Below are 17,704 nucleotides of genomic sequence, written 5' to 3' on the forward strand. Positions count from 1 at the left end.
TAATCATGGTAAATGAAGCAGTCTTCTAACCCTACCCTGGCACTTGGAAATCAAAAGATCTTGGTTTGAATTTTGACATATATATTCACAGTATTGAGTGATCTTAAATACATTATTTAACATTGCTAAGCCTCGATCTTCTCATCTGTAAAATGAGGATGATAAAGTCTATCTCCATAGGCTTACTATAATCAAAACTCTTATTAACATGAGAAAAGGGGTGTTCAATAAATGCCAGCTGCCTTTCCTGCCTACTTTCCAATGTATGGGGAAGTAGTACAAGGTGAGGTTAGCTCAACTCTGCCCCTCAAGCATGCTCCTGACCCTTCTACCAGAAGCCAAAATTAGGGGAAGGTGCAGAGGAGATGAAGAGTGAGCAATAACCACCCCTGGTCCTCTCTGAGGGTGGGAGCTACCACAGAGGGAAATTCAAGGCGAAGTGAAAATCCCAAAATCCCCATCCTGGCCTAGGAATGCAGTGGGTGATATTGTATTACCATTTCAATTGCATTTATCCCAAACGGGCATTCAAATAAGTGTGCATTCCCACACACTGAGATCAGACAAGGGGCAAGGCAGTCCCACAGGCTATGTGGGCAGTAGAGGGAGGCCAGCTGGGACTCAAGCCGAAGAGCAGCCAGTGACAAGACACTCCCTCAACAGAGGCCCAGGCCAGTGTCATGTGTGGCCACAGGGGAGCTGGCTCACCTTATAGCCGAGACGTGCTGCCCGCTGCAGGAGGGTCTCACCAGCATTTTTGTTCACAATGAGCCGCCGTGCCTCTGGGGGGATCTGCCGAGTTGTTGGTGACTCTGAGGCCTCCTCTGGGCCGGCACTTCGGGACTTAGAGGGTGTACATGGTTCAGTGGGCTTCACTGGGGTGGGAGATTTGGGAGATCGTGTCTTCTGTTGGCTCCAACGACCTTTACCCTGGAAAGCAGAGGTGCAGCCCTGGGTCAGGCCAGGCAACCAATCTCATCCATCATGGTCATGCCACTTGGCTGCCAAGGCCATCTCACCTCATCAGTGTTTCACGTGGTGCTTTGCTGAAAGTACCCCAAGTGGCCATAAGACCACTGCCAACTTTGAGGCTAGAGGTTGAGCAGGTCACACTAGCCATGTGGAGCATTTGTTAGATCACCATGGCTTCCTGTGCACTCCCACCATGGGTTGGGGAGTGAAGAGAATCAAATCTTCAGCCCCATAAGCCATGGAATGATAAAGGGTTTGGGAAAGTGGGGGTTCAGGGCATCCCAGCTTCTCTCAAGCACTCTGCAGGCTTTGTTACCTGCCTCAATGTCCCCTCACGTGGTCTGCAGGAGCCATGTCTATAAGTAACGAGGGCAAAGTGAAGCGGAGACAGCTGTCATTTAAATAGTCACACTTCTTAATGCTTTTACTCTTATTGCAAAAATCTCCCCCCAACTTCCCACCTCACGGGCTTTTCCCATCTTTCACCACACTCAGCCCCCAGATCATATTCAGGCCCACCTGAGGTGCAGGACCAAGCTGAGGCTTGGGAACAGGACAGTGCTGAGTTTAAAGCTTGCCTCTGCTACCCACTACCTGTAACACCTGCGGCCTGGTCCAACCCCTCTGAGCCTTTCGCCCTTGCAGGGTCTGTGAGATAATGAACTACTACCAAGGCTGCACCACAATGAACAGGGAAGGAATTTACAAAATGTTAGTAGAGTCCTGTCCTCACAAGAGGCACCTGGGTGCCTCCCCCCTGCCACCGCTATTTTGAACTGAAATGTCTATGCAAGTTCACATGCATGTTCCTACCATGGCATACTGGTAGGAACATTGGTTTATGGGGGCAAGTAACTTGTTTCTTTAATTTGGGGTCTTTAGAGCAGAAGGAACTCGAGGAGCTATATACTTAGGCAATAAGATGTAAGAGCCTCTTCTGTCTGGATCTAGGTTAGATGGTGTGATTTTAAACTTGGGAGTTGATGCCATAGTTGGATGAGACTTGGGAAGGGTAAATATACTTGGGAGTGATGTGAATCATTGAAAGCCAGAGGGAAGACTGTGGCAGCTACCCTCCAAAATGGCTCTTGAGGATCCTCCCCACCCCGTGACATTCATTATTTTGTGTAACCTCCTCCTCCAATGGATAGGGCTGACCTATATAACCAGTGGGAGACTGTAGAAAGGACCATGTATCACTTCCAAGGCCAGGTCCTGAAAGACATTGTGGCTTCTGCCTTGTTTTCTTTTGGATCACTCACTGTGTGGAGAAAGCCAGCTGCCCCATATCATGAGAATATTCAAACAGCCTTTTGGGGAGACCCATGGAGCATGGAAGGGAGGCCTCCTGTCAACAACCATAATCAACTTGGTTTTACCATGTTGCCAGCTACCCCAAAAGCAGATCTTCTGGTCCAAGTCAAGCCTTCAAATGAATATAGCCCTGGCTGACACCTTGACTGCAACCTCATGAGACCCCAATCCAGACCCAGTTAAGCTGCCCCTTAATCTCCTAAGCCCCAGAGACTGTATGAGACAATATATGCTTATTGTTGTATTAATCCACTACATTTTAGAGTGATTAGTTACACCACAATAGAGTTAATATATATACTTATCCAAATCCCTCAGAGCATTAAGATTTCACTTAAATCCTATATACTCTACACTATTCTACAACACCTCTGATCCCACTCCTTCTTTCTCTGCACATCTGGAGCAGAGAAAGAATCACAGACTCTGATGTCTGATGTCTCACTTTCTTATTTCTTTCCAATGTTTTATGTTTTTTGCTGGTGGTGGTGGGGTTTCTGTGGATTGAACCCAGGGTGCTCCATCCCCCGCCTTTTATACATTTTTTTTTAAATTTTTCAGATAGGGTTTCACTAAATTACTGAGGGTCTTGTTAAATTGCTAAGGCTGGTCTCAAACTTGCAATTCTCCTGCTACAGCGTCCCAATTTCCTGGGATTACAGGCGTGCACCACCATGAATGGTTGGTGTCATTGTTTTTAGCATTTTATGGGTAAGTCTTGATTTCCTCTGCTAAGATTTAAAAAAAAAACAAAAACTTTTTTGAGACAGGGTTTTACCATGTTGCCAAAGCTAGCCTCTAACTCCTAGGCTTAAAAGATCCTCCTGCCTCAGCCTCTGCAATAAGCTACCAGGCTAGGTCTTAAGCTCCTTGGGGGCAGGGTTTATACTGTCACCTTCTATTTAGTTTCTTAAAGCACTGGACTCAGAACTCAGGGTCATCCCTGAGTCCAACAGATAGGTATTGTGTGAGCCATGTATAGAGCCTTGGGTGGCCAAACCTAGGAAGACAAAGTCAGAAAAGGAGAAGTAGCAGAGAAAAGATGAGGGGTCAGGGCATTTATTTCCTCTGGTAAATCCCAAGATCACGAGAAGCCCAGTCTTCATCCCAAAAGGGCAGAGGTACAATCCCTAGCAGGAAGACACCAACTATGAGGGTATAATGTTGCTTTATTGCCAGGAGAATGGGGCATTTAACGGCAGGACTGGAGGATTCTGGGTAAAGTACCAGGTTTCCACTAAGCCAAGCCAGAAGCCAAAGGGTGACTCTCTTTCTGGGGGCCAGAGCTGCCAGAGAGCAGGAGGGAGGCTGCCTGAAAGAGGGAGGAGCAAGAACAAGTAGGGGGACCCCTCCCCCTCTCCACTTCCCCCTGGCTCAGAGCCCTTGTGGGAAGAAGCCCTTGGCCAATGCCCCGCTTTAGTGCTGCAGAAGCGTCCCCCTCCCTCCCCCGCCTTGCTTCCCACTACAAAGCCCATGCCATGGGGGCAACCAGAGCAGGTGGTGGGGACTGGGAGAAAAAGAAAGGCGGGAGGGAGAAAGGGAGGCCCTGAGGAGGGACAAAACCCTCTCCAGGAGAACATTTCAACAGACACACTGCCAGGCAGAACAACCAGACAGAAGCATCAGAGTGTGCGGCTGGTTACCTTTGTGTGGGACTGGGCCATCTGAGTGTCTGGGGCAGAACAGGGGAAGGGGAGGGGGAAGCAAGAGACTGGGACGCCCACCTTTTGCCAGAGCTGCTCAGGGCTGCAGTGTTTCCTGCCTGCTAGCCCCCTCCCCCTGTGTCTCCAGGATACAGATAGAAGCCACCCATTCAGAGTCTGTAAGGCACATGGAACCACTGGGGCTGTAGAGGTAGATAGGCCTGCTCCAAGTCCCAACTCTGGCCCTCTGGACCACTAAGTGACCATGAAATGAATCCCTCACCTTCCCTCAGTTTCCTCACTATAAAATGAAGATAATGTAAGTACCTAAGTCTCCAAGATCCACCACAGGAATTAAGAGCAATTACATGAATGAAGCAGAATTAAGAGCAATAACATGAATGAAGCATTTAGCACAGACCAGGGATTCCTTGCTCTTCCCTTAAGCCCCTCTCTGTCTTTCTACCACTCTGGGGGTGAGAGGAAACGGATGCCACACCATGCCTCTGTCCCCTCATTCGTGCCTCTGCCTAAAGCACAAGGATGCAGACCAACCCTCGGAGAGTACTCTACCGTTATCAAAGCCTGTCACAGACATTGCCTCCTTTGTTCCCCCAAGCACCCTTGTGAGACAGAAAGGGCATGAAGTATCAACTCCATTTTTAAAGATGAGCAAATAGACTCGAGTACCTTGTCTGAGCTGGAACAGGATTCTGGAGAGGGGGGAGCAGAAAGGAGGGGGAGATAAGCACCCACTCTTTGACAGTGCTATTCAGGGATCCCTGCTCAGGAGCTGGAGAGAGCAGTAAGAATCACAACCACCAAAGCGAGCCCATTATAGCCTGTTTGGATTTTTTGATTGTCAATGACAAATACTTATTATGGGTACAAACTTTAACTTAGACCTTCGCTTTCTTCAAATGCAAAACTCACCCAGGATGAGGACTAATATTTTTTTCTAAGGATACAGGGTAGAACCCAATACCAATGCAGTGAGCATCAGATCCAAAAGAGATGTCAATTTTGAATGGGGGTGCCTGGCTGATTGGTGAGTGCCCACTCACTTAGTCAAAGGAATAAGGGGGGAGGCAGCTATAACTTGGACCCAAATAGAATTCCTTCAGCTCCACCCTCAAGCAACCTTTGTCTGGACATCAAAATCCTTGCTTCTACAAGTTGTTTTCTACCTTGATTGACTCAGAAAGCTCCATGATTGGTTTCCAGTGAGTTAAGCCCAGACAAAAGCTTCTTGATTGGATGTTAACAAGCTATTCAGGCTAACATCCTGCCATATTCTTTAACTCTTCCTTAACTCAAAGGAGATCCAAGGATTGTAGAGGAAAAGTCATGGTGGGCCAAACTCTATAGTTGGCTATAACTTTAGTTCCCATTCTTCAAATCCGCCCCAACCCTTCTAGAACTAATTTAGAACTCTTTAATAAACATGGGTTAATTTGATCATTCCCATCCACTCCCTCCCTGCCCTCCCCAAGAAGATTCCTGCTGGAGGAGTTTGGTGGAAAGCTCCCCTGCCACACACACATACTCCTGTCCCCTGCCCTGTTCCCCTGGTGGCCACACACCTTTGACTCTTCTGAGACGTTTGCCATGTGCTTGGTCTTGCACTTTCGTTTTCCTGATGGCTTTTCTGAATTGTCAAGGCAGGCTGGCTCCTCCAGGTTATTTGGGAGGAAACCATTTGGTGAATCTGAGATCCCCTGGGCTTTGCTGGGCAAGAGAAGGTTCCTGTTCCTGAGACGATGCTCCGAACTTTGGGAGGGAGTCTTCTGCTTACGATTCTTTGAATCTGGGCAAGAAACAGGAAAGAATAGATATCAGAGAAATGCAACACTAAAAAGCAACGCCATCCTCTAAGATGAATCAGAGGACTTTGGGGATTCTAATCACTGTGCAAAGTTGTATAACTATTAGTTCTTGGTATATTATGCAGTGCTGACTATTCCACTCAGTGCTTCTCAAATGGACAGTATAGTTCAACACCAAAGTCCCTCCTCCACAAGCAAGAGACAGCTCCCAGCCCTGCCAGCAGGGTGGCAGCTCATCTGGCTATTCCCAAGATGAGGGTAATTTTAAAGAATTTTCCCTAGCCCAGAACAAATCAGAATTTCTTTTCAACTTTCTCTCTGTCCTCTTTGTCTCGATCTCCAATATAAAAACAAATCTATTCAGGTGTGTTGGCAAACACCTGTGATCCCAGCTACTTGGGAGGCTGAGGCAGGAGGATCACAAATTTGAGGCCAGCGTTGGCAAATTAAGAAGATCCTGTCTCAAAGAATAAAAAGGACTGGGAAAGCTGGGTGCAGTGGCACATGCCTGTAATCCCAGCTGCTGGGGAGGCTGAGGCAGATGATCACAAGTTCAAAGCCAGGCTCTGAAACTTAGCAAGGCCCTAAGCAATTTAGTGAGACCCTGTCTCAAAATAAAATGTTAAAAAGGGCTGGGAATCTAGTTGAGTGCCCCTGCATTCAATCCCTGGTACCAAAAAAAGAGGCGGGGGCTGGGGAGGTACCTCAGTGGTAGAGCACCCCTGGGTTCAATACCCAGTACTGCAAAAATACAAATTTAGTGGCTCCACTGAAGTATCAGTATAGTAAGGTGGGGGCTACACATAGAAGGCTGCCTTTATGGTCTATCCAGCTAACTGTCTTGTTTGTCACTCTCTGAGGACACAAAGATCAAAGCAACAGAAACTCCCCAGGACTAGAAGACGTCATGGGCCTACTTAGCTGGTGGGCAATGGAAGAAAACTGCCACCTTCCTTGGTTGGAAATCAAGTCACTGGTGTCACTGAAACACACGAGGTCATATCTCTATTTCTAACCACGGCCCACTGAACAAAGTGCATTCTAATTTCAAAAAGGCCTGCTGGGAACTCCATTAGCAAGAGCCTCAACCTTAGAGTTTGCCCTAAACTCCATGTGTAGGGGCGAAAGATTGTATTTGCTCTCATCTCTTAACATCAGTGTTGTGTGGCTTGGCCACTCTGTGACTGGACAGAACCAAGCTAGAAGCTCTGTGAGCCTGTTTCCATACCTATAAATGGGGAGAACATAATCCACATCCCAGTAGTGGTAGGAGAATTGAGATCATACATGCAAATTCCTTTACAAAGTGTTATACAAAGTAAAGCACGATTATTATCTTATTTAAATGCAAACTCCTTAGTAAGGCCATACCTGTGTGTTCTTTATCTCCCCCATGGGACTGAACACAAGTATTGGTTTTTTGCCTAGCACATGGCAAACGATCAATATGTCTTTGAAGGGAATTAACTATAACCTCAGTTTCTCTACATCCTGAAATGAAGGCATTGAGATCCAAGAGTTTTCAACTCACCTCCAGCCACGTGGACTCTCATGTGTGACATTGCCATGGGCAAATCCAGACATGAGAGTCATGGTTCCAATATGGCAAACTGTCTGTAACTTATGTACAACTCCTAAAGCCACCTCTTTTCCCCAACTAGCCCTAGCCCACTGTCCAAGAATTTCTATGCTGGATGGTCTCTAATGGCACTTCCAGCCAGAACATCTAGACCTGGGCTTTTGATGCAACACGTTTGGACTGAGGCAAAAGATGAAGGAACAGAATGGTGCCTTGTGAGGACCTCAGGAAGCATGAAGAGCCATATTAGAGCATTTAATGCCACAAAAAAAGAAGCAGCCCCCTCCCCATTTACCCAGGGCAGGGAAGGCTCTGGAGTTTATTCAATTGCAGAGGAACAAGGGCTTTATAAGAGCACATAAAGGAACAGAGTTGAGGTAACAGGTGTGTGAGGGGAATGACTCTTCCTACCCTCTCCACAGGTGAAGAAGGGAGACAGCCAAGCCCAGGATGAAAGGAAAGGTCACAAGGCTCAGACAGGAGGAGGGTGACCTGCTTGTCTGACATTGATCTGAAAGACAGGTAATAGTAGGAGGGACTAGAATTTCCTGAGGAGAGACATGTATGTCAGACAATTCTTGCATGAAAATGCCATCATTAAATCTGGAGGCAGTTAACCAGACCATATGCCAAAGCCAGCTGCCTCAACACAAAACACTTAATACATCCATGGAGGGATAATGACCTATTTTCCACAACTGGAGCTGCCCCCAAATCAAGCAGGATGCCCTGATCACTGGTATTCTCCCATGTTACTTCCTGTTGAATGCTACAGAGAGCTCTCTCCGCACTGGGTAGTAAACTGGACCAGGCAACCTTGAAGGTTGTTCTAGTTCCAAGAGCTGATAGCTCCATAGGAAGCTTCCAAGCTAGGAAACCACCCCTCATTAGAGAAGATCAGGTGCAACAAAGCTCCTCTTCATCCTAACATAAGTGGTGCAGGCCAATGATTTGACAACTCATTCATGACCAATCCATTATGGTTCTGGAAAAAGAAAGGGAAAATTGCCCCCACTCACTCATACAGTTGAAAATTAGCTCAATTACTCTCTTGAGCACAAGGATAGGTATCATACATATGTCCACTTAAATAGAGTCAGAAATGAGGCTAAGCTTTCTTTGAATTATTGCAAACCCAGAATCTACTACCCACTTGATATGAGGTCATTCCATTTTTAGCTAATAAGGGAGCTGCAGGTGTTTACCAGCAGCTCAGAATGAATACATCATAGGAGACAATCAATTGTTGTTTCAAGGGTAGAGGTCAGAGAATATAAGGGGGAGACAGAAATGTTTTAATCAAACACAGAGATCTGCCTTTTTCTCAATTAAAAACCCACTACAGGGCCAGGCATGCAGTGTGTGCTTGTAATCCCAGCTACTTCAGGATGTTGAGGCAGGAAGATCACAAGTTCAAGGCCAGTCTGAGAAATTTAGCAACATGTCTCAAAAAAAAAAAAAAAAAAAAGACTGGGGATGTGGCTCAGGCTCAGAGGTAAAGCACCCCTGGGTTCTATCCCCAGTCCAAAAAGAAAGAAAGAAAGAAAGAAAATCCACCACAGGAATGGGCTTGAATAGTATTTAGTGGAGCATTCTGATATTAGCTTCTTGTGCCAGTCTGTGCCTTCATGGTCATATTTTTTAGCATCTGGCATGGCCAAAAAAACACTTTTTTTTTCTCTTTGGACTACCTACTTTTCCAACTAATGTCCAACAAAAAAAAAGATGCCACCTTGGGTCACCTCAAACCTTCACTTCTGAATAATCTTTGTGGTTTTAACTGAGAAAGCAAAGTTATATCCATTTCTACTTGACGTTCTTCTGTTCGTCTGAGGGAACCACTGTACTTTAGTTTAGGGGCTGGAGGTATCTCAGGAAAGATGGTCAATGCCCTCTTTTTTCTTGATCCCAAGATTCCAGGAGAGAAAACCTGTCTTCCTCAGACACCACTCCCCTAAGCCAACCAGAGGACTCACTGGTATGGTGTTGGCCCATGCCAAGGATGTCACAGTGGCCTGGCCCACAGGTTCAGCTAACTATGGGAAACCAGAGGGCTTAGGCCTTCATGTCCTCAGCTCACCTGTAGGTCAGTCAGACTTATTCAATCTCAACCTCTTGGGGCTGAAGATGAGTGACCCTCTCTGGCAGCTGAGATCATAGCACCAGGTTTCTATAGGTACCAAGGCCTTGGGGTGGTGTAGAGCAGGCAGAGGTGGGAACATGGCGATGTCCCAGGGTTCTCAGAAACCAACCTTGCTGCTGGGACAGTAGTCCCCCTGCCAGCCTTACCTGCTCTCCCTTTCCGCTGCTGCTCTTCTTCTTGCTCGGTCAGGTACTCCCCAGTCTGATATTTTCGGCTCTTCTGCCGTCTCCGTTTCTTCCTCTTCACCAGCCCCTCCTCCTCATCTTCCTCCTCCTCCTCATTGGTGTCCCACATTTGCCGGGCGGCCTCTGTCCTCCAGGGCATCTCTCGGGCTCGCCACAGGTGCCTGCGGCCCTGGCTCAGCAGAGTCTTGTCCTGGGCATGATGGCTGCGATACTGGGTGTCCCGCTGAGTCTTTCTCACCTTTCGACGCTTAGCTGGGGTGGGGGCCACCTCCTCCTCTTCTTCTGTGGGGAAGACTTCCTGGCTTCCCATGTCATTGTCTGCCATACCAGCAAAGGAGCTACAGATGCTTCCTGTGGATGGGATGTACAGAGGACAGTCAGGTATCTCTTCAGAGGTCTAAGAATGATGTTGACAAGAGTGCCCTGCACTTGGAGTTTGAAGGTCTGGGTTCAAGTTCAGGTCTGCCATTTATTAGTTAAATACTTTGGGAAAGTTCCTTCTGGTTCCTCATCTATAAAAAGGGAATAATATTCTCTCTTTGCTGACCTCACAGGGCTGTTCTGGGGATCAAATGAAATCTTTCACTGGTGTTTTACAGAGCCCAGAGTATCATACAACTATCAAGTATTAAAAACACACAGCTTTATTCATCCACAGTGCTGTGTCACTTGAACCGACTTCACAAACTCTTGCTTCCTGCTTACAAGGTGCCAAGCATTGTGCAAAGAGCAAGAGAGAGCTACAGGCTCCAGCTGACTGGGAAACAGGGGCTGAGTGGAGGGTGAAGGAGGAGCCCCTGCTCACTCTGTGGCCCCACCTGTCTCACTGACAGAGCCACCCTGGACAAGCAGACCATCACAAAAAAGTCTCAGAAAAAAGCAAAGCAAGGAGTCCCTTTCCTGTAACAGGCCCTGGCTCAGTCAGGCCCAAATGTATTGCAGCAGGCTGTCTTCCCTTAAACTGACCCCACCTCCTACTAAGCTGCCAAGAGTTCAGGGGTGGAGCTGTCTCCCCGCCCCTCCCCCCACCCAGCTGCAGCTGTTCCTCACCGCTGGGCAGGCACTTCCCCCTCCATTCACAGCCACCCCAGGATGGATGGCACCTTTCTGCTCCTTTTGGGCCACCTTGCCAAGAGGCCATTTTCTCTACTCACTCTTTCCTGTACCTCTGCTAACAACAAAAGTACAATCTTAAATTGGCCTGGTTTCGCACTACAGGAGATCTGACACCTTCCTGGGAAGCCGCTGTGAGACACTACCATCTTTCTCCCAAGGCCCAGCTGTTAACTTGACAATCCCGGGACCCCAGTGAGGTCAGTAGCAAAAAGAAATGGTTCTAGGGGAACAGAGCTGCCCTTGACCCAAGTTTCAAGTGGGTCAGACCACTTAAAGATAACAGCTCTCCAGTAAACCTTCCATTATATGGACCAGGCAGGGAACGAAGTGTTCTGGTTAATCTAATATTCTGGTTAATACAGCATCACCACAGAGATCACACAGGGATCACCAATTTTCAAAGACTCAAATACACTACAATGTGTTTAACATGAAAATGGACTGGCAGTAATGTAATCGCTCTCTGATGATTCAGAGGATACTTCAGGATTTTGTAAGACCTCCAGGCCATCATTATGAGCCCCAATTACCACCGTGCTCGCCATGTGCTGAGGTGCTGTTTAATAGAATGTCAGATCATTGAGTTTACAGTGTGCCCTGCTTTCCCATTCCATCCAATTTGCATGGAAATCTGGGTGAAGCAGGGCAACCATCTCCAGTGCTGTGTACCAACATGGAGCAGGCAAAAGAGAACACAGGCTGGAAAGGACTCTTTTTTTTTTTTTTTTTAGGCCCTGGGGATTGACCAACATAAATTCAGGGTGCCAAAAGTGAATCTAAAGGCCTTGACAACTCAATGGCCTTTTCAATTCTGAAGATGCCTGTCACATCAGTCAATAAGACCCAGGTCCAAAGGTTATGTCTGTACCTGAGATGGGCCCCAATAATCATGAGATGCCAAAGCTGAGTAAACCAGCTTTTCTGAGTGGCACAGGCCTTTCCTCTTATCAGCTCCCAATAAGAGATGTCATCACTGCTCTGAAAACCTAAGCAAATAGTCCTAAAACCATGGGCAACACTCCTAGACCCCACCCAGGGCTCTCTTGTATCTGCATTTTAGCCCAGTGAAGCAAATTCCCAACTTTCCACCTGGGTCAATGGCAAAAATCACTCAACCACATGTCTACCTCTCTGTTCATAGAAGATGCCAAGACGGACCACTACCTTGGTCTCACTCACCAGACTGACTGCGTGTTCGTGTGCTCAGAACCACTGGGATGAAGTCACGGAAACTGCTCTTTGCTTTCTTTTCCAAGGAACCTAGAATTATGTGTGGTTTGGGGACAGAAGGCAGAAACATCACAGTCAGAATCTAAAAACTAAAAAACCCACTCAAGAGGCTCAGGTGGGAAAATCAAGGTGGGGGTTCTTATTGACCTTATGGTTATCCAGGGCTATCCCCACTAGCTCCTCTTATACTGCCATCACATACCTATCTCTTTTAGGGAAGGAGCTTTTCCTAGTAGTTTTTGAAAACTGGGAGTTGTGTCATTTTTGCTGACACCAAAAAAGGCAATGCACACAATCGATTCAGTTCAATAGCACACCAGAAGGTAGAAGACCCAGCTGTCCTTATGACTTGAAGGCTCTGCACCTCCACTGAGTTATAACTGAGCTGGAAGAAGTCCCAGAGAAGGGCAACCTCCATGAACCTTAAAGTACTGAGTGAGGTGGGAAGACAAGAGCAGGGGGTGGTCAACAGAAGAAAACTGTTATATAAGAGCAACCTAGAAGAGGCAGGTCATGTCAGATGAGCAAGGCCATGAACAGGGACTGCTGTGGTCAGACAAGCCTGGGAGTCTCTCCCTGATGAGGGCACCCAGGGACCATCTATGGCAGAACACACAGGTCTAGTAATACTCCCCCCACCCCAAACATCCTGTTTGCCCATAAATGATAATGAAGGTTTAGGATATCTCTAAACCCTTGTAGCTAGAGAGCTAGTGATTTCTTTATAATTTTAGAATGGGAGTTTTCCAGTATACTCAAAGGTAGAGAAAACAGCATGATGAACCTCCATTCTGCTGTCTAACGGGGGTTCTAATAATTTTGTCTAAATCTTCCTAAGCCTGTTTCTTCCTCAAGCCTAGACACACTGCAGGGAAATGGGCTGGCTACTCTGTTACAGGACTGCCATCTGTCTGTCTGCAAATCACTTCCTTAGCTTTTGGAGTATGCTGTTTTTTAATGTGAGGGGCAGAATACGCCCCTGCTACCTCCCCTCTCTTGTCCTTGACGTCAGAGATAGCAACTATATCTCCCTTCCATAGTGAAGAAGGCTCAATCTTCCAGTCTCTGGGTCCCTCTTCTCCTACCAACATGCCACAGGACACTCTCTGCAGCCCAACACAGAAAGCTGGGGCAGCTGGGGCCTACCTTCCTCATGGCCATCAGCTCGTTTTCCTGGAGATTGGGACTCTGGCTTTGTTTGCTTCCGGTGCTTGTGCTTTCCCCTGACTCCATTGTGCTCTTTTCCTGAATCTGAAGCCCCCCTGGGGCTTTTCTTGGTGGGTTCCTGGGGGTCACTGGGAGGCTTCCGGCACTGTAGAGAGGTAGAAAGTCAGGTCTGAGATCAGTTTTGCTTAAGAAAGTTCTCCCAGGGTTGAGCCAAGCACCCATTTCTGACACATGAACATGTGCTGCCCAGGGTGGGGCGGGCAGAGGAGAGGGACTCCAGGGAGCTACAGAGGCTCTCCTCGACTGAATCTAGTGCCCTTGCTGGTCCCCATAGGCATTCACACCCCATCACTTTAAAGAGGTCTACAGAATCTGTGCTGACAAGCCACTGAACACATACCCAAAGTCATTTTTAAAAGGTGCAAAGTCAGGCCCCATATTCTCTATACCCAACACCAATGGAGTGATGGGTATTAAACAAAAATGCCTCTTCTGCAAGTTGGGCAACTACATTGTTCAAATAACATCATTGTGAATGGTATTGACACCAATGACCGAAAATAATTCTCAATAAGGGCCAAGTGAAGAACCTGTCTATTTTCATACGCAAATTAATATCAGAAAACAAATTCAACTAAAGCAAGAACATGGCACAGGAGAAATTCCCATCTTCCCATATTTTCAGAAACACAGTTTAGAGATCCCAGCCTGGTTAATAATGCCACTTTATACTCTGCAGCACTTTCAACTTTGCAAAAGGCTCTCATGTCTATTATTGGAATTTTTTCTTCCCAAGGACACTGACAGAAGAAGCTATCCCCAGTGAACAGATGAGGAAACTATAGCTCCAAGACTAGAGGTTAAATGACTTTTCCAGGGCAACACACAGCCCAATGTATTACTCACTCAGGGGCTGCCATGTAGCAGGCCACCTTGTGAGTTGGCTAAGTTGTACTTGCAGTGAAAAAGATGAGGAGCTGGGACTAAGACCCATTGGGACTGACACCCAGAGCTTCTGGCCCGACTCTGGGCTCCCACATCAACTTTCTTTTTTTTTTAACATTTATTTTTCGATTGTAGTTGCACACAATACCTTTATTTTATTTATCTTTATGTGGTGCTGAGGATCGAACCCAGGGCCTTGCAAGTGCTAGGCAAGCGCTCTACCACTGAGCCACAATCCCAGCCCCCCCACATCAACTTTCAATGCTCTCCTTCCCTACTCACATCCTCAGCTGCCTTTGTTCAGCCCCAACACCCACCTACTAATGGGACATTGCACGTGTACCGTGGTTGTCCTTACATGCTGGTTTCACTCTTAGCCTAATAGTCAGATTCTTATAAACTGAGGTTTCTATGTGCCACTAAACAAGAAATAGGGCACCAGGCACACTGGCACATACTTGTAATCCTAGTTACTCAGGAGGTTAGATCAGAAGGGTCACAAGTTCAAGGCCAGCATCGGCAACTTAGCAAGACCCTGTCTCAACATAAAAAAATAAAAAGGATTGGGGATGTCGCTCAGTGGTAAGGCACCTCGGGATTCAATCCCTAGTACTCTCCAAAATAAAGAAGAAAAGAAAACAAAGAAAGAAAATAGGGCAAGTAGGGAGTACAGAATAAGCAAATCATTAGAACAATGAAAGGAGGTTTTAGGAGGAAAAGAAGAGTTAAGGCTGCTTGTTTTCACCCTAAACAGATCTGTCTCACCTTCTAGAAGGTTATCACCATCTAGCTCTAGTTAAGGAGACAGCAGATATCTTACTGAGGAAGTATTTGGGGGGTGTCTCAATTCTTCAGGCACAGGAAGCCCCCAGGATCCATCAGATTCCAAGGATTCCCCCATCCCATGAACTTGTCCTCCTTCTTAAAATTCAGAGGAGGGCTGAGCTTGAAATTCAAGTTCAGTTTCTCTCTTTGCTTGCTGCCAGTTCCTACAAACCCAAGTGTTAGGAGAAGGAAGAATTGGGAAGGAAAGACAAAGATGGGGAACAGCTGCTTCAAATCTGACCTTCAGGTATGGCCACGGGAAAAACTATTTTAAGTCGGGGAATAAAGTTAAACGCACATAAATTTGAACATGTCCTATTTATTTCTGCATATCATTTTTAGCTGGCTCTTTCAAGTACAGATCATTAACTTTTACTTCCTAAGATAGACAAAAACAAGTAAAACAGAACATCTACAAAGGATTTCTGTGTGTATCTTATGCAAGGGCATCCATGAAAGTAAAAATATATTGTGCACTCCAACTCAGGCAAATAGTCAGGAGGACAGCAAGATCATATAAGATGAATTTTCTGGTTAACAGAGTTTTGAAATATTTTCCAAAGAATTTTCCAATGAATGAGAAGACAGTAAAATACACCCAGTATCAAATGAAGCACAACTTTCTTTGCTGATAATCCAGAAGGCCACTGAGGATTTGAGAGATGTTGGGCAGGTGATATAGGCATAGGAGACTATTCTGCCTCTGGGTCATGCCCTGAAAGGAGCTGTTTTGAATTAACACCTGATCTTAGTTTGCTTATCAATGGCTTCTTTCTCAGGAAAATGAAACAAAAGAAAGAAAAAGTTGCTCTCCTGAAAAATACATTTACTAAATGGTCACAGACAGTTGGAAATGGCTGCTTTCTGGCCACCCTGCAATGCTGTCACTTTGTTCTCTGCCCTCAGCATTTGTCAGTGGGCCCACTGAACTGCCTGTTCATCTCATATAAGAAGGGGTGGTTTGGGGCTGGGGTTGTGGCTCAGCGGCAGAGGGCTTGCCTCACACGTGCGAGACCCTGGGTTCGATCCTCAGCATCACATACAAAAATAAATAAGTGAAATAAAGGTGTTGTGGGCTGGGGATGTGGCTCAAGCGGTAGCGCGCCCATCTGGCATGCGTGCAGCCTGGGTTCGATCCTCAGCACCACATACCAACAAAGATGTTGTGTCTGCCGAAAACTAAGAAATATTAAAATTCTCTCTCTCTCTCCTCACTCTCTCTTTAAAAAAAAAAAAAAGAAATAAAGGTGTTGTGTCCAACTACAGCTAAAAAATAAATATTAAAAAAAAGAAGGGGTGGTACCTGCCTGTCATTGAGTCATGGGCAACACATAATATAAGAGCAGAGAATATGTCTATTTCATTTGTAATACTAAAAATAACAACAGCAGTTGCCAATACTAACTGAGCATTTACTATGTTACAGGTACTATTTTTTATTGCAGGACTGGGGATCAAACTCAGAGCCTCATATATGCTAGGCAAGTGGTCTACCACTGAGCTTCAACCCCAGCCCCCTGGGTACTATTTTAAGCACTTATGTAATCACCTCATTTAATCTTAACAGCTTCATTGAGATACATCATATAACTCACTTATTTAAGTGTATAATTAAATTGTTCTCAGTATAGTCATCACCACTTACACTTAGTTCTAGAACTTTTTCATCACCCTGAATGAATACCCCAATCCATTAATCAGTTACTCCCCAAATTCCCCATCCTCCCCCAGTGCTAGGCAACCAAAAATCTACTTTCTATCTCTATGTATTTGTCTATTATGAATATTTCATATAATCATCTCATTGAATTTTCACAACAACCCTGATAATATTATTGTCTTATTGCACAGATAAGGAAACTGAGGGTCAGATTTAACCAATATCACATAGCTAGGAAGAGGTGAGGCCAAAATTCAAATTCCAGCTCTGTGCCTAGCCTCAGAGGGTACACTCCTCACCAATCTATTATAGCATCCTCCTGAAGATGTATTCCCATTACTTGGGAAGGACTGCCATGATAATCATTCAACAAACACTTGTTAAACATTCAGTGAAATGGTTCCAAATAAAGTGAGTAGAATATAGTGTGGCATAGCTGAAGAACATGGACTCTAGTGTTAAAAAGACCAAAGTTTGAGTTCTAGTTCTGCCATTTAGTAGCTGTAGTAATTTACTTGTAAATTTAGTGAGCATTCCCCTCAGAGAGTTATTGGAAGGATTAAAATAGGTAATATATGTAGAAAACACTTGGTATATAGTAGGAGTTCAACAGGAACAACATTAATGACAATAAATTATTATTTTTGTTATTATCTCCAACAAGGGAAGATTTCAGTCAGCCTAATCAAGTGTTATACACTTTACTACATTAGGATCTGTTTCTACTTTGTCTCTGACATAGAGGAGGTGAGTGATAGGTCACTGAGGAAAACCCACCCAATCTCTCTATTCCAGGGGTCCTTAACCTGGAGTATATGTATGGCCTTTGGGAGAGGGTGGGTCTACGAACACCCTGAAATTATTGGCAAAGTTCTGAGGTCACATTTCTGGCAACAAGGTCCATTGCTCTCATCAATTTCTCAAAGCAGTTTATGGTCTAAAATTGACTAAGAACTTGTGCCACAAATAAATTCATGGTGCCCTGGATAGAAATCTATCCCTTAGTGTACATCAACATCCAATTTGAAAGCTTATTAATACAACTTCAAATTGCTCCATATATTGAATGCAACCTGTCCTCAACTGTTTTAAGAATCTC

General features: G+C 45.7%; 1 protein-coding gene across 1 annotated transcript in view; it reads right to left on the reverse strand.

Moving 5' to 3' along the window:
- The window catches only part of Bcorl1 (BCL6 corepressor like 1), a 66,729-nt gene that overhangs the window by 17,847 nt on the left and 31,178 nt on the right, over positions 1-17,704 (reverse strand). The window contains exons 6-10 of the mRNA XM_026413822.1: positions 13,155-13,320; positions 11,958-12,038; positions 9,624-10,013; positions 5,513-5,736; positions 709-930 (exon numbers count right to left, since the gene is read on the reverse strand). Coding sequence (XP_026269607.1) covers positions 709-930; positions 5,513-5,736; positions 9,624-10,013; positions 11,958-12,038; positions 13,155-13,320 — 1,083 coding nt within the window. The remainder of the gene's footprint in view (positions 1-708; positions 931-5,512; positions 5,737-9,623; positions 10,014-11,957; positions 12,039-13,154; positions 13,321-17,704) is intronic.

This window comes from Urocitellus parryii, chromosome X (assembly GCF_045843805.1).
Source record: "Urocitellus parryii isolate mUroPar1 chromosome X, mUroPar1.hap1, whole genome shotgun sequence".
NCBI classification, from domain to species: domain Eukaryota; kingdom Metazoa; phylum Chordata; class Mammalia; order Rodentia; family Sciuridae; genus Urocitellus; species Urocitellus parryii.